Source organism: Agelaius tricolor, unplaced genomic scaffold, assembly GCF_023055355.1.
Source record: "Agelaius tricolor isolate 1412-34295 unplaced genomic scaffold, bAgeTri1.0.p SCAF_12, whole genome shotgun sequence".
Taxonomy (NCBI): Eukaryota; Metazoa; Chordata; class Aves; order Passeriformes; family Icteridae; genus Agelaius; species Agelaius tricolor.
Window position 1 is genome coordinate 24739855 of NW_027269272.1, and position 27162 is coordinate 24767016.

The following is a 27162-nucleotide window of genomic DNA, read 5'->3' on the forward strand; positions in this document are numbered from 1 at the left end:
ATATTTATAATTGATTTTAAATGATAAATACTTGGTTAAATTGAGTTTAATTAAACTCTTAGTTTTGCTGCTAAAAACCAAAAAAAAGTAAAAGCCAAATCAACCTGTTCCTTATCCCTTCAATTTTAAATTATTTGAAAAATATTAGGGGGAAAAATGCAATTCCTGTGATAACAATCCACAGCCTTAGATGGCTTTATTTCCTTCTAACTCTAAAGAATTTTAACTTCTAACTCTAAAGAATTTTTAACTTCTAACTCTAAAGAATTTTTACTTCTAACTCTAAAGAATTTTTACTTCTAACTCTACAGAATTTTTAACTTCTAACTCTAAAGAATTTTTAACTTCTAACTCTAAAGAATTTTTAACTTCTAACTCTAAAGAATTTTTAACTTCTAACTCTAAAGAATTTTTAACTTCTAACTCTAAAGAATTTTTAACTTCTAACTCTAAAGAATTTTTAACTTCTAACTCTAAAGAATTTTTAACTTCTAACTCTAAAGAATTTTTAACTTCTAACTCTAAAGAATTTTTAACTTCTAACTCTAAAGAATTCTAACTTCTAACTCTAAAGAATTCTAACTTCTAACTCTAAATTTTAAACTTCTAACTGCAAATGTTAGGATTTGGGGGTTGAAGCTGTGCTGTCATTGTGTGGAAAGTATTGCCACATTCCCCAAGTGGAAACACTGAATTTTGCACAGTCAGATCAGTGGATTTCACTTTCAAAAGGCAAAGGGAAAGGCCCTGCCCTGTCAGAGATGCTAAAAAAGGCAGAAAATCTCAGTGCAGCTTGTGAGACAAAGGCTGGTGTGATGAAATGTGAAAACTGTGGTGGGAGAGCTCTGGTTTATGGTCAATTCTTGTGTACTTCCCTTTATTTCCCTTTGGAGGGTGGGAAACCTGAAATTCCAGCTTTTAGCAATAAAAGGGATGCTCCCCTCATTCAAACAATTTGTGGGAGGAGAAAACCAACTCCATTTTGGGGAAAAAAAATATAAAATAAATGAAGCTCTCAATATTCCCTTCCAGATGTTGCCCTCCCCTGCTCCCAGGGCTCCCTCACTGAGCTCTGGGGTCTCTGGGCCACCATTCCCACCCTGCTCCATCCTGCACTTCCCATTTCTCCCTGCTGGAAATTCTGGCCAAATGAGATTGCAGAACAATTGTATTTATTAAAAAAAGGATGTGTTTACTCCAAGTTGTTTTCTTGGAGGTGCTTCTCGCTCCATCCTGAAGCAGAAAACACAGGAATGAAGTGTTGGAGGAAATCATTAATTGGCATGGAGACTTGCAAACACAGATATCCTCTTTTTGTGGGTGTAGCTGTAAAAAAGGACTGCACAGAAAGCCTGGAGGAAGTGAAGCAAGCACAGCCACCCAGCTACAAGTTCTTGAAATATTTTGGTTTTTTAGAGGGGAACTGGAAGCTCCTTTGACAGAATCCAGCCTAAAATAAACTCTATTAAACATTTCAAACCTTGGGAAGCTCCCACTGATCACTGGTTTCTAGGCCAGAGTAGATTTGGGACTTGTTAGTAATTACAGGTAATGGCAGAAATAGTTATTTAATAGAATTAATATTTAAATACTTGTAGCTTAATTTACATTTTAATTGGCTGGCACATAGCAAAATTCTCATAATTTAAAAACTAGGAAAAAAAAAATAAAGTTGTTCCCTTTAGCCTGACTTTAAACCAGCAAAGAGATGCAAGCAAGAATGTGCTCAGAATGTGAAGGTCAAACATGAATATAAATGATATAATATTGACAAATTGTGATTCATTTTACAGTGTGGGCTGTGAACTGTAATTAGTTATGAACTGTAATTAGTTATGAACTGTAATTAGTGATGAAGGTTGGTTAAAAACATTTCTGGAGCTGGTGAACAACAAACACAATTCAGGGATTTTTCCTGCCCAATTCATTCCCAGCCTGGTGTCTCAGCAGAGCTGTGCCTGTGGGAGCACAGCAGCTGAGGCAGTTGGAGAATGCAGCTTTCACCAGCCCTGCTGCAGTTCAGAGCTGACCCCCAGGTGCTGAGGCTCTGCCACGCTGAAGCAGCACAAGAATATTGGGGTTGAAGGTTTCTCTGACACTCCAATATTTACGTGCTGCTAGGGCGGAGCGAGCACAAAATCCCCTCCTGCAGAAAGGGCCAGGGATCCCTGAGCTCCTGAGCCTTCAATTCCTGCAGCAGCAGAAAATGATTTGCACCCTGAGCAGAGCATGCAAACCATGATGTGCTGCTACAGCACTTCAAGGCCTCCAAGGCAGCTTTTCAAAGCTGCATTTTTTAAGAGTTTCACCTGGAAATGCAATTTTCAAATGGGTGTTACTCACACACCAACCTGGAGAATTAAGAACCTGTTGTGATCCAGGTCGATGCCGTGGCTTCGGAGGAGCACCCCAACATCTCTGAATGTCTTTTTCTTGCCATTGATGTAGTAGGTGGAGGAATTGTCTCTATAGGCAGTTCTAGAGACACAGAATTTGCTGTCAGGAATGACTTCGTAATCATCTCCTTCCTGCTTTGAGGAAACACAAAGCCAGAGGAACAATTACTGTGGATGGGAATTCACCTCCTATTTCACAATTAACCAGACCAGTTTCATCATGGGGTGTTTTTATCATGGACTCTTGAGCTGTAGAAGAACTGGGAGCTGTCTTAAAATTGTATTTCTTGAAAAAAGAGAAAAACAACAATAAAAAATCCCCTTGGAGAAGTGAACAGAAAAGCCCTGAGCTGTGTTCCTGAGGGGCAGGAATTGCCTGTGCATGGCCAGGCTGCAGGGCTGGGTGTCCCTGCAGAGCTCCCTGCACTCCCAGCTCCACCAGAGAAAAAAGGCAAAAAAAAGTTAAAGATGGGGCAAATGGAACAGCAGCAGCTTCAAAAGACACCTTCCATTCACCTTCCCTTTTACCAGCCAAAATCAAGCTGCTGCCAGGCTTCCAGAAGTGAAAATTCACCCAAATTTAACTCTCAAATTGCTCTCTGGTTTGAAATCCAACTCAGCTACTGGATGTTCACACAAAGTCAAAAAAAAATGTTTAAAAATTTAAATAGATGAATTTTTTAATCTGGGTATTATAAACACAAAAAGAAAAAAAAATAAGTGTCTTTTCAAACAGGTCCTAAAAAAGGCTGAAAATGCTCCACTTGATTAATACCATTTTTGGAATTTCAATGTACACTTCCCCCTTTTTTGGTTGACCCGAAATTTAAAAGTTTGAATGTGTGCACAAAAAAGCAATTTAAATTAGAAGAAATAAATTCTTTGTACCACAATTGCCATAAATCAACAAAAAAAATGCTCAAGTTTTTATCAATACACAAAGCAGCAAGCAAAAGAAATATTTTTTTTAATTTGCTAACACTTCCTATTTCGTTCTAACAAAATATCAGCTTCAAAAAATTTTAGTGGTAAAATGTGGGCTCCAGAATTTTTGCTGAGAAATCAGTTATAAAATTACAGGCACATTTGCAGTACATAAAGTGTAAATAAGTTTCAGATTCATTATGTATTTTTCTAAATTTAAATAACCTAAAATAATTTCAAATTGGTTTGAAAAGTTTTTCTTAAATAGCTTTTATTTCTTAATGCATATATTTGTGTTATACATTACATATATTGTGTTATACATTACATATATTGTGTTATACATTTAGGAATCTCTAATATGTCCAAATATAGATTTATAAATTCCCATGAATTCTTTTAATTGCAGAAATAAATTTTATTTACTTGAGGTAAACAAGATTACAAATTAAAACGAGTTCTTGTTAAAATGATGCTTAAAAATTGCTAAATTGTTTTCCAACAGAAATCTACCCCATATTAGTCCTGCAAATGAAAGAATCTTTTAATTATACAAATTAAAGAATCCTGACTAAGATTTTAAGAGCTGCCCTACTCAGCAGAGGGTTTTTCAAGTTAATTAACACTGCTGGTTTCTATCCCCAAGGTAAACTAATCACGCTAGGAAGTTTTCCCCAGCTCCAAGGAAAATAAGCAAATAGGAAAAGTTGTGCAGCTCCTTAAGGGAAAGAAGCTGGGATCAAACCCACCTTGTCAGTGATCTTTTGGAAGTGAACTTCCACAGAGCAGCTGGGGATGTCCTTGTGCTCATCAGAGCTGTGGATCAGCACCGAGAGCTTTTTGGATCGGATTTTTTGGGCTCGGTAGCCGAACACGAACAGCAGGGAATCGATGATGTTGGATTTGCCGCTGCCGTTCGGCCCAATAATGCACGAGAAACGCTGCACACAAGGGTTGGCAAAAGTCATCTTCAAAGGCAAAGAAATCCTGCACCCATTTCAAGCACGATTCTTGCTCCTCGTGCCTGCAAGGTCTGAGAGCTGAGCTTTGGCTGCCAAGGTAGAAGTGAATAAAAGCCCCGGAGCTGAGCTCAGCTCTCCCAGCTGCGCTGCTTCACCCAGAGCCCTGCACTTTGCAAAGGTTCATGCTCAGCCACGTAAGGCTCTTGTGGGCACACAAAAATATTCTCTTGCTTCAAACACGGCCCTAAAAGTTCCCCAGCAAACGAAATCAAGAGAAAAGAGAGCTTTTCTAAGCTGTGCTGACAAATTAAAATTGCACAGCATTGCAAAGTTGCACTTCACTGTTTTCTCTGCTTAATTTAGAATATTACTATCAAAATATTTCTAACCCTTAAATATTTTTGCAGTTATTTTGAGGTCAGCTTAGATGAAGAAAATGCAGGAAGGAATAATAGCACCCAGTGAAGCCTTACCTTCGGTTCAAAACTACTTCAGGAAAAAGAAAGATACCTTGTGAAAAGGTCCCAGAGTTTTCTCCCCTGCATAGGATTTGAAGTTCTGGTTTACAATGTGGGTGATCATGAGGCGAGGAGCACCAGGTTCACTGGTCATTGCCGGAGGTGGGGGAGGAGGGATGCTACCCAAAATCTCTTCTAAACTTCGATTATCCACCACCTCATCTGAGGCTGCTAAAACCCATCCAAACAAACAGAAAGATAAAAAAAAAAAAACGAGAAAAAAACCAATTGTAAGCTCTCAGTGATTTGACACCTTTTAAAATGCTGAACCGAAAAAGCAAACATCATTTCTGTCCGAACCAAACTACATTTTGGCCTGTAGTTATTCATATGAGCTGAGTGGAATTAAAATTCTTCTTTCCACAAACAAAATGTTTTTTAAGAGCTACTTAAGATGTCCCATCGCTGGGTTTGTTCTTTCATTATGTAATTCTTATTCCAACATACTTTAACAGGCCCCCTGCAATTCCAGCAGCTCCAACCATCACAATAAATCTGCAAATCTGAAGCAGGCAAAGCCTTTCTAATGAATAAGTGCAAAGCCACATTTCAGAGTCGCTGTGCAAGATTTGGGGATCTCTCACGAGGCTCTGAAAGCTGCAATGACAGCACGGCTGCTCTGCAAAGACAGGAAGTTTGTTACGAAAACAAACTGGCCCCCTGGATATCAGCAGAGCAGCTTTTCCCCAGGCACCAGCAATTCCTCCTTCCAACGAGCAGCAGCTTTTGCCACCCAATTTCAATGTCTTTGTCAAATACCTGCCTTGAACAACTGCACATCTGGCTCCCTAAAGTGTTACACAGCTGCTGGGTTTGGCAGATTTTTTTTCTGCGAAAGCTCAACTCAAGGAACTCAAGAAAATACACTGCTTCATGAAAAAGAAAGTCAAATCATTTTAAGAGTTAAGTAAATAAACTTGACATTTATTCCATTCCAAGGAATCCCATACCATTGGCTGCCTATAAATTTGAAAAATCCTGCTGTTGTACCACAACCTTCAGGAGAATGTTGCAGATCAGAGCTCCGAAATAGGCTTTATTAGGAGAAAGTCTCCAAATGGCTTTTGCACTTGGACTGGGCCAAAGCCTTTAACTCTTTGCAGGCTCTTTGGACCATTTTAGAAGCACTTGGAAATTGCCAAAGTGCTGCTTTGTAGAAGGGAAAAGAGCAAATCCCTTCGGGAAGGGTTTGGGAATCCAAGTTGCTGCTGAGGAGGCTCAGGGAGCAGCAGCACAGGCAGCCCAGACCTACCTTGGGGAGGTTCCTGATCGGGCTCCCTGGTGCCTTCGTTTTCCACTTCCATGGCCATGGAGGACTCCTGCAAGGGCTCCCTGCCCTTCCCACGGGCTGCACTGGAGGTTTTGGTGCTCTTGCCTGGCACGGTCCCTGCTGGCTGCTCCCCTTCCATTCCAAGCAATCAAACAACTGAAGGGCTCTATCTCCTTTGCTGACACAAACAAGAGAAGCCCGTGATCTCAGCACCGAGCTACAGCCCAGCAAGTCACCTACACCTCTGCCCAGATGCTCGACTCATTTAGAAACTTAAGACTGGAGGCATTTAGATGACAAAAATCCAAATTTGAAACAAAATATCGAGGTTAGCTTCATAACGATAGAGTTTAAGATACATCACCCCCCAATCGAGGGGCTGAGCCTAATCTGTTCTAACGGCACGGATCTACCTGCTGCCAGCTCGTGGGGACATGTGAGGGCAGTGACTCTGCTCCCTGAAAGCCACCCTGGTGCTGGGGGCAAAAGAGTTAAAGACACATGGAATAACAAGTCCAGGAGCCACATGTCCCTACTCTCCTGGAAGAACTCGTTATATTTCAGACCTGACACTCCTTTTACTTTCAATAATCCGTGCTAAATATTTGTATGGCTAGAGAGAGATTGATAAACAGATAGAGAAACAAAAGCCCTGAGTGATTATAGCAAAGATTTGACTCTTAAATTATTTAAATCGACACACTCTGCTCGCAAAACACAACACAACCCCTCCTGCCAGCGTTCAGCATTTCAGAGAGAAAGCAAAAACGAAATACCTTCATCTAGCCGGGATGTTAAAGGGATCTGAGCAAGGACGAGCATTACAAAAGCCATCAGCTGGCACTCGAGCACAGCTCCCCAAACGGGTGAGGAGAAAGCACCCGATGAGAAGAAAAGGAGCAAAACTCTCCCCCCAAAGAGTTGCAATCGCAGCAAGTGGCGAAGCGAGTTCGCAGAAAAACAGACATGAGAAAGTTTACTTCTCACAAGATAAAAAACTGACGTGGTTAGAAAGTCATCTCACAATTGGTGCCAATCATTTGACGTTTTCAGACCTACCCCCAGCCCACACTCTCATGAGAGCCCTTCATTTGGGACAATGGGGGAGGGGGGAAATCACAGACACAACTCATTTCCAGGCAATTTCAGTCTGTACCCCCGTTCGGAACGGTTCCGCAATGGCTGTCGCGGACAATTACAGCCTCTCAAAGCACTTTTTTTTATTTTTTTCCCCCCCCGAACTGCTCCACTCCAACAGAATTGTGCAATATAGACCTATTTACCTTCGCAACCCTTCCCCCCCCTCGGGACACTTCACCAGAATGAACAAGCCGAACTACTTGACCTCAGCTTTTAAATCGCGATAAATCAGCTGCCACATCGTCTCTAACAAATTTAACAAATTCGTGCCCAGCCCCTCCCCCGAGCCAGCTCGAAGGTGTTCGGTAAAAGCATCGCTCCTGCCAAGCGCCGCTTCCCTCACGGGGACGGCGGAAAAAGAGCCGGAGACGGACAGAAAAGCTTCCTTATTAACAGCCGATTAAATCTGATAGACACAAGCCCTGTCAGTGACAAATCTGGGGCTTTTTCAAAGCCTGAGGAGCCAGACTGCACCCTTGTCACCCTCTTTCCAAGTCACAGAATCCAAGAATATTCCGAGCTGGAAAGGACCCACGGGGATCATCGAGTCCAGCTCCTTTAAGCGAATGGTCAATCATTAAGAGCTTTCTTGGGATTTTTCTCTCACCCTTCAAGCATCAAAGCAGCAGGCAGAGCCAGGGACAGGAGGGTCCCTCTCTAAGCAGATTAAAGTCGGGTCTCTCCGCTACCCAAATGCGTCCCTGAACTTTCCCGTCCTCCGGTCCGCGGGGCTCCCTCAGGGCACGGCGGGAGCCCTTGGGCTGCACAGCCCCTCGGGAAGCCGCTCCTCGGAGCCCTGTGCCAACAGCAGCCGGGACGGAGCCGCCGGGCCCGGAGCCCTCAGGGGGACCCTCAGCGGGGCAGCCCGGCCCGGGGAGGGAGAGGCGCTGCCGCCGCTTCCCTTCTGCTCCCTCCGGCCCAGGGGGAAGTGGGGAAATGAGGCGCGGGGCAGAACCCGCCGGGCCCCCAGCACCTCCTGCCATCCCCTCGGCAGCTCCCGCCTTCCCCCTCAGCGCCTCCTCCTCAGCACCCCCAGCCTTTCCCCTCAGCACCTTCCCTTCAACATCACTTGTCTCGCCCTTAGCACCTTCCCCTCAAAACTCCTAATCTCCACCTCAGCATCCCTTGTCTCCCCTCAACTCTGCCAGCATCTCCGTTTTCGCCATCAGCACCGTCCCCTCAGCACCCCCTGCCCGGGGCAGCCCCCTGAGGGCACCTCCTCCGCCGCGAAGCCCCCCCACCGCACGGCCCTGAGGCGAACCGCCATCGCTTCCTCCCGCCGAGCTCGTACCTGCTCGTCCCGGCGGCTCCGTGCCCCGGCGAGGCGGCGGCAGCGCGGGCGGCTCCGGCTGCTGTAGAAGCTCGGCGGCTTCCACACTCGAAAATGGCGCCGAAACGGCGAACTCGAACCGAAATTCGTTAGAAAAGCGCGGGGCAGGCTGGGACGGGAGGGGCCGGGCCCGCGGGTTTGAACGGCACCGCCGCCCCCGCCCGCCATCTTGTGTTCGTTACAGCAGGGAGGGGAAAGCGCCCAGAAATCCGCCGGGAGCGGCTTTTTCTGAGCAGAGACGGAGGGGTGGGAGACATTAGGGGGTGAGGGCGGCGAGGTAACACAGCCTGGCGGCCGTGCCGGCGGAGAAAAGGGTTAATTTTAATTTTAGAAGTAGGTCAGTGGGCGGCGCTTGGTTGCTGGGCGACGCGCGCCGGTTTAAAATTAATAAAAAAAATTAAAAATTTTTACAAGTCAAAAAAATTTTTTTTTTAAATGGTGAGTGCGCGGCGATTTTGAAGCGGGTTTAATTAATTAACGGGCGGCGCCGTGGCACCTTGGGGGGGCCGGGGGGGAGCCGTGAGGTGGCGGAGGAGGAGGATGAAGAGGATGCGGTCTCGCGAGAAGTCGCCATAGCGACGGCGGCGCTTGGCGGCGGGGGGAGCGGGAGCCGCCGCTCCTGAGGCGACGGGAGCGGGACGGGGAGGCGGGATCATCCCGGGATCGGCCAGGAGCAAGATCCTCCGGGAGCGGGATCATTCCGGGAGCTGGTGGCAGGATCGCCCCGGGTTCCCGTGGGAGCGGGCTCCGCCGGGAGCGGGCTCCGCCGGGAGCGGGCTCCGGCCGCCGCTCTGCCGCTGCCTCCCGCTGCCCGCGCAGGTAAAGGCGCGCTGGGGAGGCGGCGGCCGCCGGCCCCCTCCCCTCGGCTGAGTCACCGCCGCGGTGGGCGAGAGGGTCGGGAGCCGTGACCCCCGGCTGCGCGTGGGACGGGCGGATGGAGGGGCGGGAGAGCTCCGGGAGACAGCTGAGGGCAGGGCGGGGGAGCCCCGACCCTCAGGAGGGGTTGGGTAATTGCATCTTGGAGAGCTGCAGACGGGGGGAACTGCGGGTGTTGGCGCGGGCGGTGCTGGCCGAGGCTGCCCCGAGGCTTTGGTGTCTCCTTCTCCGTGCCCCGCGTTCCGCCCCTGCTTTTCCTTCTCGGCATTCCCTCCATCCTGCTGTGGCATTCCTTCCCTTTCCTGCTCTGCCCCCATCCCTTCCCCTTGCCTTCCCTAGCCCGCCCGCTAGTTTTCCTTCCCTCTGGCATTCCTTCCCTGCGCTGCCCCCATCCCGCTCTCCTCCGCCGTTCCTGATCCTCATCTCCGGGCCAGCGGCTCCGCTTGGGAAAGGGAGGAGGCGTCAGGCTCTTGGGCTTCTCCGAGTCCCCAGAATTCCTGCTTAGAATTCCTGCTTAGAATTCCTGCTTAGAATTCCTGCTTATTGCCACATGTCTCCTAAAACTCCTGCTGCCCTCCTTGGGACGGAGGGAATACGTGGGCTGGCAGGGATGGATGTACCTGTGGATGGCCCAGGGTGGGCGTTCAGCCTTTCAGCAGCACATACAGAGCCATTAAAGCGCTTTAAAAATTATAATAAAGTTCTGGGCTTGGAAAGGAAAATACCACGTTTTTCCTTCCTGGCTGTGTGTCAGCACAGGGGATCTCCAGTGCTCCGACCTCTTGATGTTTTAGGCTTGATCTTAAAGGTCTTTTCCAACCTTAAGGATTCACTGTTCACAGCATCATTTTTTCTTCAAGTTGTCCATATTCAGTTGGATAATGTGAAAACAGAATTCTCTTTAAACTCAGGTATTTCTTGGTGCTTATTTTCCCCCAGTAGTAATATTACTTCAGAACTTTTAATGTTAGTGTTAGTGTCCTCCTCTTGAATTTTGGCTGCTTGTGTATGCATATATATTATGTGAATTATGCATACTTATATATGTATTTGTTTTCTTTTATTGCAGTTGTAACACATGGTTTTAATGCTCCATCTGAACAACTGAGATGAGACTGAAGACTTCCCTTTTAAAGGAGCCAAAACATATCCTTTGTCACAGAAAAAAGCATGGAACATCATGTTCATTCTGAATAGCCTCTTCCAGAAAATATTTTTTTGTTGTTGAAGTTTCAGTAAAATATTAGTAAATTGCAGATGGCTTTTTTTCCTGTTTTTCCTTTGTTCCCCTTGTCATTGACTGCAGCCTTTAAGGACAATATTTTAAGAGACACTGAACACTTATATATGATGTGGTGTGAATAAGCCAACACTTTTGAGTGAAAGTTGGATGTTTTGCACTGTGTTTTGCACTAAGACCCTTCACTAACCCAACATTTTGGCCATGTTTCCATAACTTCACATCATGATAAGAATTTTATTTTTATGAAATATTTTCATTTTGGACTAAATTTTTACCAGCTCTTCTTGGCACATAAGAGCAAAAAAAATGAAGAATGAAGATTTATTTTTATTTTTGGATTAAGCGTTCCACACATTGTTACCAGAATAACCCTCCTGCATTGCCCCCTTCAGTTCTGAGATGGGGTATTTGATTCTTTTTAGTGCTTAAACTCTCCAGATTCCTTAACTGAATTTCACATAAGGGCCTGGTGAGCTGTGTGGGCTGGACAGCAGCTGATGAGCTGTTCTCCTGCAGCGATGACCAGCAGGTCGTGAAGTGGAACCCGGTGAGCAGCGAGAGCTCGCGCGTGCTGCAGCTGCCGGGGGACGTTTATCCCCTGGATCTGCACTGCTTTCCCAGAGGCACCGGGGCCAAGAGGCAATCCCAGGCTGAGAGCTTTGTTCTGACCAGCTCTGATGGTGAGGCAACTTCAAATAGTTCTAATAATAGCGTTTTAAAATGATATATTTCAAATGTTGGTTGTTTCGTACCCTTCCTTGAGTGCTCGTGTCAGTCAAACGCAAGGCAGTGTTTGAGGAGCAAGAAGCTTTGAGGATTGCTTGGGGTTTTTCCCCTTCTCCCCAAAAAGATGAGTTTTCCTGCCCCAGCTTACTCCTGCAATTTTCCTGCACCAGCCAAGTCCCCTGTGTGATAAGGATTCCTGCAAAGTTGCTGAATCCAAGGGAAAAGCAGCATAATGGCTTTACAGGCTTGCATGAATTCCTAGTTGAACTGCAGATGTTTGAAATCAGAGCAAATGTAAATTTAGTCCCCTTGGGTCTCCTTCTGAAATGAATCTCTTGGGGGATATTGGTTTTTTATTTCCTACTGACATTGGTCTTGTTGCTATTTTTTAACAAAAATGAAGAGTATTTTTAGCTTTAACCTTCAAATTCAGGACAAATCACAAGTGATTCGACTTCTTTTTTCTTTTTTTATTGACAATTTTATATTAGGTCAGCATTTAAGAGTCCATGGAAGTTAATGAACAAAACATACATGTTTTATATTCTATATTTATATGTGTTTGGAAAGGCTGGGAGTCTCCCACTGGAAATTCCTTCAAAACTGAGGAGTCATTTTCAGGTAGATGACAGTTCTGTCTTCAGTCCTGAAGAAAAATAAAGGACCAGAGATTGAGCTGAATCCCTTCTACCTACACCAGGCATTTGGCTAAAATTTTCTCTTTTTTTTGTGTAATAAGTTGTAATTTATTCAACTCTACTGCCTCAGTTGAACAGAAATCCATGGAAATGGAGAAACCTCCCCATGGGGATACCATGGAAAAAGCATTTGACTGGCAGCAGTTGTGAATTCCCCTGCTGGAAAAGCCAAGAAGTTGCAGAAGTAAAGCTGCTCTCCCTGAAAACTTGATCTCCACTGTTCTGCAGAGGGATTAGGATACAGTTTTAAGTAATGATCACATTTTTTCCAGAGGAATTCTGGAAAGTCGATCCTGCTTTTACATGTAACCATGTTCTTCCCTGCTCAGCTACAATTTCCTCTGTTGCCCTCTTTGGAAGGGGCCTTGTGAGAGTAGTAGGAGCTTGTGGAGTGGGAGAGGCTGCAAAAGATCAGGAAAATAATGGAGATTTCCCTGGATTTTAACAGGATTTTATCTGGTACTTTGACATTGCCCATTTTCCTCATACATTGACTTCACCAAATCCTTCAGTTCCTTCCCAGCTGCTCGAGCCTCCACTGGAATTTCATTTGTCTCTCATGAGCTGAAGAATTGCTCCCAGAAATATTCAGGGGTTCTGCTTGGATCAGTGGGAGCTATTTCAAGGTCTAAAATCCCATGGAATTCTGCATATCCTGAAAAAAGTGATGGCTCTGAAGAGCTCAGCCACTCAATGCTGAGTCCTGAGGTGATGGTGTGGGAATATTCCTGCTCCTGGGAGATTGGGTTCAAGGATTCTCCAGTGAAAAAGGTCCTGGATACAGGTGGAGCAAAGGCACTGCATGGGAAAAGGCACAGAAAATGAAACATATATTTTTCAGAAAATAAAAGTTGTTTTTAATGTCAAAGCAGAAAAGGCCATTTTGGCAATTGACTTGGAGAAATTAACATTGAATTCCTCTAAATTCAGCTTTTGCTTCCACATGAAACATGAAAATCTCAGACCTGAGAGGTGTTCTATACAATAAGTGATACATCCATGAGATAAATTTTATTTTATAATTACAAAATAGTGGAATGCATTAAGTGAAGACCCTGGAAGTGTTGCAGGGGGTTTGGAGCAGCCTGGTCTGTGGAAGGTGTCCCTGCCCATTGGGATTTCAGGTCCCTCTCAAGCCAAACCAGTCTGGGATTCCATGGAATCTGAAATGATCTGTTCAAATAAACTGATTTATGCAAACCATTGTTTTTTATCAGTGTTAGAAGTCTTTTCCTTGGAAATCTTGCACTGGCAGAGCTTTGGTTGGATGATTGTGCCAAAAGCTCTGGTCACTCAGGAGCTCCCTTGAGGTGGTTCAGTCTGGCATCATAGATCAAATAATACTAAAAATAATCTGATTTTAAAGTACTTCATTTCAATTACTGGGCTGCTTATTTTTCCAAGCTCTCCATTGTCTGCTCTTTGCTCCAGTTTAAATTTGATCTTCCTGGATTGAAGCAGCATCATCCCTTATTTGGGAAGAAAATCTTCCTGATCCTTCTGTTGAAGTCATTACAAACTTGGGGGTTGGCTGCTGTGGAATTGCATCCCAGCTGCAGCATGGGAGCAGGAGCAGCTCTGGTGTGAGCTGTGAGAAACACCTGGATGTGCTCTGTACTGCTGCTCTCTTGGTTTCTCTGTGTGCCTTCCACAGGAGGCACCAGCACTGCTGTAATAATATACAATGGCATTCATAATAGAATAATAATTACCTAATTCTGTAAATTCTATACACTGTATCTTTTTTTTTTTTTTAAATAGGGAAATTCCACTTGATTTCCAAGCTAGGAAGAGTGGAGAAAAGTGTAGAAGCCCATTGTGGAGCTGTCCTTGCAGGAAGGTGGAATTATGAGGGAACAGCCCTGGTTACAGGTGAGCATTCCTAAATTAATGGAGTGCTTTGAAAACTTAAATAATAATGTACTTTAATTTTTTTTGGTCTTATTTATCACAGAGGTTGTTATCACCTTGTTTGCTAGGAGTTCATTTTGCACTGTTATTAATGTAGTTTAGCATAGTGTTGTCCATTTTCATTAATATAATATATTAATAATACAATAATATAATATTTTAATATATAATATTATAATATTATGTTATATATAATATTTTATAATATAATATGTTAATTTTTAATATTTATATATAATAATAGAATAATATAATATTTTAATATAGTATTAATATAATATAATATTAATATAATATAAATATATGTAATACATAATATATTATATATTCTATATATTATATATAATATATATAATATATTATATGTTAAAATAGAAATAATATAATATTTAATATAATATGAATAATAATAATTAATAATATTATATTAATATAATAGATCGAGTAAAAATATTTCTCTTTTTTCATTTAAGTCACCCAATCGAATTGAAAGTAAATGTTTTAATAGCAGAGTGCTTAGATGGTTTTGTGGCTGTTCTGAACTTCAGAAAGGAGAATATTTGATTTCTTTCTTTTCTATCTGCTGCAAGAAAAAGTTGCTAAGTTGGTACATTTGTATCCCTGCACATTTGGGGTTTTTTAGCCAAAAAGGCTCATTGATCTTGAATATTCCTGTGCTTTATTCCTTAATTATCAGTAATTATCACCTACAGCCCGTTTATATTAATGCCAGAGGAGCGAGCCCACAATTTCTTCATTTCTACACCGTTTTTTGTCCCAAATCTTTCATTAATGTGTTGGTTTTGGCGGTTTTTGTCCCAGATTCTGGCTGGTTTTAGGGGAGCTGCTGCCGTGGCCTGTGCTGGGCTCCTTGCTGGTGCTGTCAGGCTCCTGCTGATGGAGCACAGCTGATCCCTCTGGCCAGGCTCCAGCCCAGGCCACAAGAACTGAGCATCAGTTTGGATCTGCTCCTTTCCAGCCTCTGAAATGCTGCTTCAAGGAGCTCTGTCCAGCCTGTTCCTCTGAAACCCCAGGGGGATGGGAAGATTGTTCTTTTTAAAGGCAGCTTTGCCTCAGGAACTTCTCCACAGACAAAGTCAAAATTGTCTTTTGAATCCCTTTTTTTTTTTTTATGAGACTGCATGACACTGACACTTTTTGGGGAGTGTGGGAATTCATCACCACTTCCAGTTTATTCTGAGGAGGTCAACTCCTCTTATACCACAGCTGTACTTGGAGGGAGACTAAATAAATCATTGCTACTGCACCACTGCAAATATTTTTCTGGTTATATTTCAACAGCATTGAATATGCACAACTAAGATTTTTAATTTTGAGTGGGTTTTTTAAAAACGTTTTTAAAACATTTCAAACAACATTGGCCAAATATAAAAACCTGAAATGTGGTAAATAAATTATATTTGAATGGAAGAATCCATTAATTTCTTCTGGGAGGCCTAAACTGAAGGCCCAGTGCATTTTAAAAATTACACCACAGCAGGAATTGTGTGCTGTTAAAACAGCCCTAAGTGTGCTGGGTAGTGTTTAGCAATGAATTCTTCAACAACCAAACTGAGTTATTTGGTACCACACAGTTCTGGTAGAAAATTGAAGCCATCCAAGCAGAGTTATCTTCACTTGCCCCATTTCTCAGTGAAATCTCCAGTTAAATCCATCAAATCTGCTGCTTCTTCCCCCCTGGGCCTTCTCAGACTCCTCTAAGCAGCTTCTGGGCCATTGAAGGGATCAAAAATACAGAATTTGGGATGCTTAAATAATGATGGATTTTCCCTTGCTAGGACCAGCTTCAGAAAAGAGTTCAGGGGTTTTCAGGAGAGGAGGATTTCTGATAATAACAAAAGAACCAGCTGAAATCTTTTTCCTTCCTAAACTTCCCATTGCATGTTTGGGAGACTAAACAAAAGGAATTCACCTGTAAGAAAAGCTGGGTTGACTTTAACTCCAGTGTTTCCTGAGCAAATACATTTATATTTGTTAGTGTGAATATTGCATGGCATTTGCTGATTTCTGTGCTCATTTGCAGCTGGGGAAGATGGCCAAGTGAAAATCTGGTCTAAAAGTGGAATGCTGAGATCCACCTTGGCTCAGCAAGGTGAGTTCTTTGCTCAGAGCTCCATCAGAACTTGTTCATTTGGGTTATTCTGAAATACATTTCAATAACACAGACCCTGAACATGGCAGTGATGGTTTGTTCAAGGGTGTTAAAGCCTTAATTAAATTTAAATGTAAATCAGAGTTGTATTTCAATAAGATTTTTTTACAAGTATTTCATTTCTCAAATTCAAAGTGCTGCAATATTTTTAGGCAGCAGTCTCATCCCACGCTGAGGATTTGGTGCCATTTCAGTGAAGATCCTCAGCTAAAATTTTGTTTTTCAGACTTCATAGATGGAGCCCTTGTGACCTTGTGACATTTTTGAAGAAACCACATGCACCTGGGCTTGGGTTAAATGTCAGGCCCTTATCTCTGGCTGAAACAAATGATCTGAATGCTTTCAACCTGGGGAAGGCACTTTAACCACAGCACTGAATAGAAAATGCATTTCAGTTCTTTTAAGGAAGTTCATGTGCTTGTGCAATGTTTGTCAGGTAAAAAGATAAACTAACTGAATTTTAAAAAAAATTAAAATTTTTAAAAAATATTCAAACTGAAGCACATATTCTTTAATATTTCTCAGTTTGTGTTGTCAGGTTTCTTATGCATTATTTTGCTTATTTGGGGTTTGAAAAAGCATCTCAAGGAAATTTGACCCTGTTGTTTGAAACATGAATTTTCATGGGTTTCTGTGAGTTTCTGGTGCAGTACAAAAGCACATTGAGGCCCCATGGAGTAACTGTCACCTTGTGTTTGTGTTTGCAGTGTAAAATCTTTACCTTCAGAGTCAGAGCCCCACAGCTGCTGATGTAAGCATGGCCATACCTGGGGCCAGGGCAGGATTCTGCAGGAAGGCTGCATCATGTTCAACCAATTTTCCCCTTCCTTTATTATAATAAGAACTGAAAAAATCCCCAGTGCCAGCATTCCTTTGCCTCATTCCACTCTTTGTGTTAGAAATGGATTTTCAGGCTGTATTTTGGGATGATGATCCACGTGCCTGTCCTGTCTTTGCCCTTTGTTCCTCCTTAGATTCCCTTAAATTCTTCCTTTTCTTCCTCCTTCTCCTCACACTGAAATGTTGGATTTGGGCTTCCACTGATCCATTTTGATGAGGAAATGGATTTCCATGAATTTCTTAGGGAAGCCACGAGATTATCATGGAATCCTGGAATGGTTTGGGCTGGGAGGACCTTAAACCCCATCCCCTCCATGGCAGGGGCTCCTCCCTCTGTCCCAAACCTTTCCTGGACATTTCCAGGGATCCAGGGGCAGCCACAGCTGCTCTGGGAGTTCCATCCCAGCCCTCCCAGGGAGGAATCCACTCCTGATACCTCTGTCCTTTTGGAAACACCCTCCCAAGATGTAAATTTATTTAAATGAATGTTTCTCCTCCTGTGACAATCCAAAATCCCACACAAACTCTTGCCATGACCAAGCGTGCTGTGGGATAAGCCAGACCTTCCTTCCTCAAATCCCAATTTTCTGCCTTTTTGCCTCCTTTTTTCCCAGAATTTTCTCGTTTCTCCTCCAGTGGAGCTGCTCCTCTGGGTTTTCCAGGGTGTTGGCAGCATTTTCCCAAGGCAGTCCTTGTTAAGTGCAGGAGGAAATGAGTTAACTCAGCTCCTGCTGTTAAGCCCTGGAAATTGTGGTTAAGTCCTCAGCCATCATAAAAAAGGCAAACATTTGGTTTAAATAGAAAACTCTTCTGATTGTTAGATCAGCATTAGGAAAGGACAAAAAAAAAAAAAAAAAAGGAGTTTATTTAGAATTTCTCCTCCAGCTGGGGACAGAATTTATGGCATTTTCACCAGGAATTGCCAGAAGGAAAACAGCCAGAGCCACATTTATTTAATATATGTTGTGTTTCTGGGACTTGTCTGCTCTGATGGTTGACAAGTTAAAAAAGTCTGCCATAATTCTGGATTTTTAAGGAATAAAATTCCCTGAAAGAAAATCTGTGAACCACAGAAATCTTCAGGAGCAACGGCACCAGGTCTCAATTTGGAGGGTGAATATTTGGGAGCTCAAATGGAGTTTAACCACAATAAAATCAGCTTTTTGCACAGGGAGAAGTGGGGACATACAGGATGATTTTATGGCAGCTCAGTCACTTAATTATCTAAATCTCATCAAAATATTCCTGAGTCATTTTTGGAGATAGATTTTAATATGCCAAAATTGCCACTGAGAATTTTACCCTGTAAAAGCATTTTTAAGCCTTGTGGGGTTTTTTTATTACCATAAAGTTACATTTAAAATGGTTTATTTGAACAATTTTAATTCAGTTGCTGAGTTTAATGCTTGAAGAAGCTTTTTGCTTAACTTTCTTAGTTTTATTTCAAGGAATCAAGTAGCAAAGCCCTTTGATTTTTCTTCAGAGACAAATCTTGTCAAATAATATGGAAAATATTTGCATGGTTGGCAAGTCTGACTTTTTTAAATTCTTCTTTTTTTCCTTGGATGTTTTTCCATGTAATTTTTCCTTTATTCTGTTTTCAAAAAATCTAATTTGAAAACTGGAACATGATTTTAAAAGGGAACAGACAGCTTTATTCCAGATACAAAATTCTGAGAGTTTCAGTCTAAGAAAGTTGCAGTTAATTGGGAAAACTCTGTCCAGCCTGTGGCCAGTTGGATTTATTGTAATTTATTTTGGAAGTTACTTGTGAATGGGATGTTTGTGCAGCAAAACAAAAATCTCTCCTAATTATGGTACCCAAAAATCTAAAAAAGAACAATTTAGGTGCAACACAAAACTTTTTCCATCCATTTTTGTGTCCAGCCTCGTCATTTGGGGTGAAAAGATTGATTTGCTGATGTCTCTTGGTGAGTTTTATTTTGATTTTCTGTAGTTCTGGAGTGACAGTTGGGACTCAATTGCATCAGAGGATCAAATCTGGATATAGATAGAAAATGCAGCTATTTCCTGTTGCTGGCCTGGACTTGTTCTGGACTTTGCTGCACTTCAAACCTTTCACTTGTAAAAGTTTTAGGAATTGTTGATGTGTAAATGGCAACAGGTAAAGAAGCTTGAGAAATGTGTCATGTACATTTATATAATACAGTGTTATCTACATAGATATTTATGTAATATTAATCTATTTTATGCAGTCATTATGTATTATATTTTATGTACTTAAATGCAAATTTTTAATATTTTATATATAATGATGTATTTTATTTTTATGCTCTGTTGTATCTTACCATCAATATTATTTATTTTTATTATTGTATCTAATATAGATGTTAAAAATAGAGTCTTTTTTGCTTGCCCACAGGAACTCCAGTGTACTCAGTGTCCTGGGCCCCTGACTCTGACAAAGTTCTCTACACCTCAGGGCAGCAGCTGATTATTAAACCCCTCCAGCCAAATGCCAAAGTTCTGCAGGTACCATTAATAATCTGATTAATTAATAAGGTTTATTCACAGAAATCAAGATACAGAAGCCTTTTGTTAAAAAGCAGCTGTTGAATTTTAATTTTTGGATTAAAAATTTTAATGGCTTTTTAGATGAAGGATTTTCATGCAGATTTTTGTGCTTTGATTCTGCCTCGTTGAGGCTTTATTTAATTTCTTTTTCTGCTAAATCATAAAATTGTGAAATTTGGAAACAACCTCCAGGATCATCAAGCCCAGCAAGTGATGAATATTGAAAATAGGAGTTGTCAGAGTTGTGGAGTTGATTTTTTTCCCTTCCAGTGGAAAGGCCACGAGGGCCTGATTTTGAAAACCGACTGGAATTCAGTGAATGGCCTGATCCTCTCTGCAGGGGAAGATTGCAGATACAAGGTGGGCTCTGCTTCCATTTCAAATCCATGCCCAAAATCTTCTTAGGTAGCCTGAAATGCTGGGATTTTACCCTGGAAGCCCAAAATGAAAGGAGAAATCTTTCACTTTTCAAGAAGAAATTGTGTTATTTATGAATACACCTCACTCTGTTGTAGTAAGATAAAATTCCAAATCTTTTTTAAATCCAGCAGGATAAAAAATGGTAAAATGGGGGTGAAACAAAAAGAAAAATATGTACAAATATAGAAGTGATTATTCCAATCAATAGAAGCTGAGATACCAAATTAGAGGAGATAAAACTGCTGGTTTCTACTACAGGGACATTAGTGAATCCCTCAGTAAATTCTAAAATATATTTAAATATATTTGGATGCAGGAAATATAATCATATAATCTGCATCCAAAATACAAAGCACCTTTTGAGTATCTTCCCTTAAATAAAAACTGATTTTTAAATGTGTCATGGGTTGGTTCTGTCATTTAATTGTGTAATGGCTGTGATAGAAAATACACAATTAAGAAATGTTTAAAATCCAATAAATTATTGTTTTGTGAATTGATTTCCATTTGAAAAAATCTCTGCTTTTGGAAATTTGCAGCTTCTTTTATAGACTTGGGGCAATTTACAGGAAATAAAACTCAGGGGTGCAAAATATTTTATCCAGAATTATGTGACATTTACCATGGCAAAAAGCAATCTGTTGCATTAAATAAACCAATACTAATTAAAATTTATATATACATAGGTAAATATATTTATTTATATTTATATAGATATATTTTTATATACAGTTACACTTAATTAACTTGGGTAATTATTTCTAAAATTTCTATGTCATGGGGGAAAATTATACTTCTGGAATAATAAAAGTACAAGAAGTGTATTTATAAAATATAAGTGAGGAATAATTTAGGTGATTTTCCCAGTTACACTTCATCATGAGGGAAAATGATAGTTCTGAAATGATAAATACAAAATATATATATATAAAACAAAAGTGAGATATATATTAAAATATATATACATATAGTTAATATATATAATACCAATATATCTATCACAGGTGATTTTTTAAAGTTATGCTGGAAACATGAGGGGAAATGACACTTCTGCAGTAAGAAAAATACCAAAAATATATATAAACCAAAACTGAACTGTAATATAGGTGACTTTTCAAATTACACTAAAACATGAGGGAAAATGATACTTCTAGAATAGGAAAAATACAAAATATATATAAAACAAAAGGGGGATGTATATTAAAAAATATATATTCTTTATATATATTAATATATATATCATACAGGTGATTTTTCAAATTACACTAAAACATGAGGGAAAATGATACTTCTAGAATAGGAAAAATACAAAATATATATATATAAAACAATATGTATATTATAATATATATATTCTTTATATATATAAAGATATATCTATATCATACAGGTGATTTTTCAAATTACACTAAAACATGAGGGAAAATGATACTTCTGGAATAGGAAAAATACAAAATATATATATAAAACAAAAGAGGGAGGTATATTAAAATATATATATTCTTTTTATATATATTAATATATATCTATATCATACAGGTGATTTTTCAAATTACACTAAAACATGAGGGAAAATTATACTTCTGGAATAGGAAAAATACAAAATATATATATAAAACAAAAGGGGGATGTATATTAAAATATATATATATTCTTTTTATATATTAATATCTATATCATACAGGTGATTTTTCAAATTACACTGAAACATGAGGGAAACTGATACTTCTGGAATAGGAAAAATACAAAATATATATATATAAAACAAAAGGGGGATGTATATTAAAATATATATATATATCCTTTATATATATATATAAATATATAATATATCATACAGGTGATTTTTCAAATTACACTGAAACATGAGGGAAACTGATACTTCTGGAATAGGAAAAATGCAAAATATATATATAAAACAAAAGGGGGAGGTATATTAAAATAAATAAATATATATATATATCCTTTATATATATATAAATATATATCTATATCATACAGGTGATTTTTCAAATTACACTAAAACATGAGGGAAAATGATACTTCTGGAATAGGAAAAATACAAAATATATATATAAAACAAAACGAGGATGTATATTAATATATATATATATATATATATATATATATATATATCCTTTATATATATAAATATATATCTATATCATACTGGTGATTTTTCAAATTACACTGAAAACATGAGGGGAAATTACATTTCTGGAGTAACAACAATACAAAAAATATCTGTATAAAACAAAAGCAAGACATATTAAATACCTATGTTATTTGTATATTTTTAATATAATTTATATATATATATATATATATATAAAATACAGGTGATTTTTTTCAAGTTACCCTGAAAACATGAGGGGAAATTCCACCTCTGCAGTAACAAAAATCCAAAAAAAATATATATATAAACCAAAAATGAACTGTGATACAGTGATTTTTCAAATTGCACTAAAACATGAGGGGAATTTATTTTTCTGGAATAATTCCAGTGCACCCCAGGCGTGGTGCATGGATGGAAATGGGGATTTTGCTGCAGGTTTGGGACAGTTTTGGCCGTGCCCTGTACAGTTCCCAGCCCCACGAGTATCCCATCACTGCCATTGCCTGGGCTCTGGATGGAGAATTGTTTGCTGTGGGATCTTTCAACACTTTACGTCTCTGTGATAAAACTGGGGTAAGTAAAACTCTGCTAATTGTTTTCTATAGGTAAAAAAAGAAATATAATGAAATATTTTAAATATTTAATTTTTTAATTTTTTTTTTAATTATTTTCTGCGGTAAAACTCAGCACATTTATTTTATATATATGGAAAAAAATTATTAAATATATTAAAAAGAGAAAACTCCACAGTAAAACTCTGGAAATTGTCCAAATTTCTTGATAATACAGCAAATATTCCTCAGGATATCCGTGTACAGGTGGGTGTTTTATTAGCAAAAATGCTTGTGATTGCCAGCACCTTTTTGCTGACCAGAATATTTTATTTTTAATAATATTTTGCATTTTGGGACATGAAATTCTTTACCTGAAAACCACAGATTTCACAAGCATCTCTTGTGATCAGAACTAATCATAAATTGCTATTTTTAACTATAAAAAGGAGTGTATAGCAATAACCTGATAGAAAAGGAAATGGAAGAGCCATTTATTATTATATTATATTATATTACATTGCATTACATCATATTATATTATTATATTATATTATATTATATTATATTATATTATATTATACACTTTTATTATTTAATCTCTTTTTTCCCTTGAAGGTTTACTCCTGAATCATTATTTTCATAGGGTTTTTTGCAGCTTTGTCTCCAATTAAAATCAATTTAATGCAGTTTCACCTCCCTTCATTGGGAGCACAGATTGTCTTCATTGTCTTTGTCTTTCCTGTGGTTCTGAAGGTTCTTGCTCAGATTTTTTGCAGCAAACTTTGATTATTTGGGACTTTTATTGTCCTGGTTTCTTGTTGTGTTTATTGCTCTTTTTGGGAAAAAATTGCTGAGGTGTTTTGGGTGTGTTCAGTCAATCGTGGTTCACCTCCCCGTGAATTTGGAGTGTGTTTAAATTTAAAATATTTCAAATATTTGAAATTCATGAAGAGGAACCTTTAAAGATTATTTGAGAAAAGGTATAAAGTTATAATAATAAGGTTAAAACTAAAGATTATTTGAGAAAAGGTATAAGGTTATAATAAGAGGTTATAAGGTTGTAATAAGGTTAAAATTAAAGATTATTTGAGAAAAGGTGTAAGGATAAACTCTGAATTTTCCTATTCCTTCTGTAGTGATTATAATCTCACTGATTTTTACTGACAGTGTACAAATAGAATTTAATTACAAATTTGTAATTAACAGTTACCTAGAAGGAAAAGTACTCAAATGCAGGGGTTTTATGTGAGGTGTCAATTTGCTGATTTAAAAAAGATTAATTTTGATATCTACAGATCTGTCATTTCATTTACTGTTAAGTCTAAAAAGCAATGTTTTAATCAGCAATTAATACTGAACAGCTCATTGGGAATTTTAATGCAAACAGGTTTATTTCTTGTAGAAAATTAAGATTATTTTACCTGAGTTTATTAGAACTTTATTATTATTTATTTGTTTATTTCATTTTTTTATTATTTTATACCTGAGTTTATGATTTATTTTTGATTTTCATTTTTTCTTATTATTTTATACCTGAGTTTATGATTTATTTTTGATTTTCATTTTTTCTTATTATTTTATACCCGAGTTTATGATTTATTTTTGATTTTCATTTTTTCTTATTACTTTATACCCGAGTTTATGATTTATTTTTGATTTTCATTTTTTCTTATTATTTTACACCTGAGTTTATTAAGAGTTTATTACTCATCTCTTAAACACGGATGAGCAGCAGCTGCTGCCAGCTGCTCCGTGTGTTGAGCAGGTTTTATTCTCCTCAAATTCAGGTTTTGGATGTAAATTGAGGCCCTGGATGTAAATGGAGGCCCTGGGTGTAAATGGAGGCCCTGGATGTAAATGGAGGCCCTGGGTGTAAATGGAGGCCCTGGATGTGAATGGAGGCCCTGGATGTAAATGGAGGCCCTGGATGTAAATGGAGGCCCTGGATGTAAATGGAGGCCCTGGATGTAAATGGAGGCCCTGGGTGTAAATGGAGGCCCTGGGTGTAAATGGAGGCCCTGGATGTAAATGGAGGCCCTGGGTGTAAATGGAGGCCCTGGGTGTAAATGGAGGCCCTGGATGTAAATGGAGGCCCTGGGTGTAAATGGAGGCCCTGGATGTAAATGGAGGCCCTGGATGTAAATGGAGGCCCTGGGTGTAAATGGAGGCCCTGGGTGTAAATGGAGGCCCTGGATGTAAATGGAGGCCCTGGATGTAAATGGAGGCCCTGGGTGTAAATGGAGGCCCTGGATGTAAATGGAGGCCCTGGGTGTAAATGGAGGCCCTGGTTGTAAATGGAGGCCCTGGGTGTAAATGGAGGCCCTGGGTGTAAATTGAGGCCCTGGGTGTAAATGGAGGCCCTGGGTGTAAATGGAGGCCCTGGATGTAAATGGAGGCCCTGGATGTAAATGGAGGCCCTGGGTGTAAATGGAGGCCCTGGTTGTAAATGGAGGCCCTGGGTGTAAATTGAGGCCCTGGGTGTAAATGGAGGCCCTGGATGTAAATGGAGGCCCTGGATGTAAATTGAGGCCCTGGATGTAAATGGAGGCCCTGGATGTAAATCTTGCCTGGAGGAGAGGCTGGGATGGGGAATTCAGGAGGGATTCCCATGGAGCCTGAGGGGAAGCAGGGCTGCCCTTTCCTGCTCAGCACTGACATTTTTATTGTGCCTGGTGGAACGGGGCTGCCCTGGCAAAATGCTCCCCTGGGAGCCAGCAGGACAAGAAATATTTATCCTGAACTCCTCTGCAGGATTTGTGCTCACTGTGGGCATCATTCAATTAAATCCTTGCACTCTTTATTCTCATTTTTTCCTCACCTCCCTGGGATGTCAGGCAGCTCCGTGGTAAAGACCGAAGTGACAAATGTAATGTTTTAAATTGTGTTTTTTCAATTCAAAATCATGAAAAGAAATGATGTATTTATATATAAAATGAATTATTATGGTTGTGTTCTCAAGGCCTCGGGAGTGTAGAGGGATCAGTGATAAAAAACAGTAAAAATGAAACACTGGTCAAATGAATCATTTTAATTAGTAAATAGGGGCATCCAATTTATATTTAAATAATGTTGAATAGATTTCTGCATCTTCTGCTGTTGAATATTTCTGCATCTTCTGCTGTGCCCCTTTGGAGATAATTTCATGTGCCCAAAAGTCAATCCCATGTTTACATTTAACTTCAATCACATGATTTTTATTATTGATTTCCTCTGTAAGATTTCCAATATATTTGGATATGCAGGTAATTCTTCAATTACTACAAAATTACTCCTCCTTATCCTCCTACATTATTACTACTCCTTAACAATATTCTGTTACATAAAGAGGAAATCACTGAGATTTGCTTCTTGTTTTAAAATCTGCTTGAATATCTTCCTAAAATTCCCTAAAAAGATTATTTAATTCTTATTTGTTATCCATTTTCAGGGAAACAGCTCTGTGGAGATTCAGGATGATTTGCGTTTCTGATATGCAGGAAATTATTAAAAATATCTTGGTCTGGAAATTCTAATTTTGGACATTTTTTTAAATAAGGATCTAAACTTCAGAGGAGTCTCATGGATAAGGCTGAGGGAATTAAGAATTAGAGTATTTGCTGGAGGAAATTTTTAAATAATCCTTCGCTTGGACAGTAAGAGAGTGGAGAAAATGTAATTATTTCTTTAGCACCTTAATTTTCTGTAGTGATTGCCTGGATTTATGAATGAGAACACACTTGGAATAAATTATGAGTAGAAAACTGATACCTGATGTACTTCCAGCATTGTGACTTCTTAATTTCTGCTTTACCTGTTGCTTTTCCTTTTATTTATTTCCCAGGCTCTGACTTAAACATCCAATCCCAACCCACCAAAAAACTTCATTTATTGTCGCTGCTTGAAAAATACCAACCCTGCAAACGTATTTCTGACAAGAAATCATTTCTAAGAGTACAAAGTAACTGAAATTATTATTTTTTTTTTCTTGTTTCCAGTGGTCTTATGCCCTGGAGAAGCCCAACACTGGCAGCATTTTTGCCATTTCCTGGTCCATCGATGGCACCCAGCTGGCAGGAGCCTGTGGGAATGGCCAGGTCATCTTTGCCCACGTGGTGGAGCAGCACTGGGAGTGGCAAAACTTCCACATCACCTTAATTAAGAGAAGAACCATGAAGGTAACATCCACTTCTAAATCACTTTAATTAAGAGAACCATGAAGGTAAAATCCACTTCCAAATCACTTTAATTAAGAGAAGAACCAGAAAGGTAAAATGCACTTCCAAGTTACTTTCATTAAGAGAACCATGAAGGTAAAATCCACTTCCAAATTACCTTCATTAAGGGAAGAACCATGAAGGTAAAATCCACTTCCAAATCACTTTCATTAAGAGAAGAACCATGAAGGTAAAATCCACTTCCAAATCACCTTCATTAAGAGAAGAACCATAAAGGTAAAATCCACTTCCAAATCACCTTCATTAAGAGAACCATGAAGGTAAAAATCCACTTCCAAATCACTTTCATTAAGAGAAGAACCATGAAGGTAAAAAT

At 39.7% G+C, this 27162-nt stretch overlaps 2 protein-coding genes and 1 long non-coding RNA gene across 9 annotated transcripts in view; 2 read left to right on the forward strand and 1 right to left on the reverse strand.

Annotated features, from left to right (window-relative positions):
* Positions 1-8832, reverse strand: part of SMC4 (structural maintenance of chromosomes 4) — a 30065-nt gene extending 21233 nt beyond the window's left edge. The window contains exons 1-5 of one of the 3 annotated variants that reach the window (XM_071438165.1): positions 8502-8830; positions 6053-6248; positions 4793-4971; positions 4070-4261; positions 2352-2528 (exon numbers count right to left, since the gene is read on the reverse strand). In XM_071438165.1, coding sequence (XP_071294266.1) covers positions 2352-2528; positions 4070-4261; positions 4793-4971; positions 6053-6209 — 705 coding nt within the window. In that variant the 5' untranslated portion in view covers positions 6210-6248; positions 8502-8830. Of the gene's footprint in view, positions 1-2351; positions 2529-4069; positions 4262-4792; positions 4972-6052; positions 6249-6846; positions 7063-8501 lie in introns of those variants that run through there. The other 2 variants (XM_071438163.1, XM_071438164.1) reach the window with 2 other exon arrangements.
* A 275-nt stretch (positions 8833-9107) lies between these two features.
* The window catches only part of IFT80 (intraflagellar transport 80), a 33304-nt gene continuing 15249 nt past the window's right edge, over positions 9108-27162 (forward strand). For 4 of the 5 annotated variants that reach the window (XM_071438173.1, XM_071438175.1, XM_071438176.1 and 1 more), the window contains exons 1-9: positions 9108-9359; positions 10486-10560; positions 11116-11339; positions 13845-13955; positions 16039-16107; positions 19391-19500; positions 19813-19902; positions 22514-22651; positions 26607-26786. In XM_071438173.1, the coding sequence (XP_071294274.1) occupies positions 10526-10560; positions 11116-11339; positions 13845-13955; positions 16039-16107; positions 19391-19500; positions 19813-19902; positions 22514-22651; positions 26607-26786 (957 nt within the window). In that variant the 5' untranslated portion in view covers positions 9108-9359; positions 10486-10525. Of the gene's footprint in view, positions 9360-10229; positions 10328-10485; positions 10561-11115; positions 11340-13844; positions 13956-16038; positions 16108-19390; positions 19501-19812; positions 19903-22513; positions 22652-26606; positions 26787-27162 lie in introns of those variants that run through there. The other variant, XM_071438174.1, reaches the window with a different exon arrangement.
* Positions 19909-22029, forward strand: LOC139595157 (uncharacterized). The gene is made up of 2 exons (XR_011680876.1): positions 19909-21068; positions 21353-22029. It is a non-coding gene; the product is annotated as an uncharacterized lncRNA (long non-coding RNA).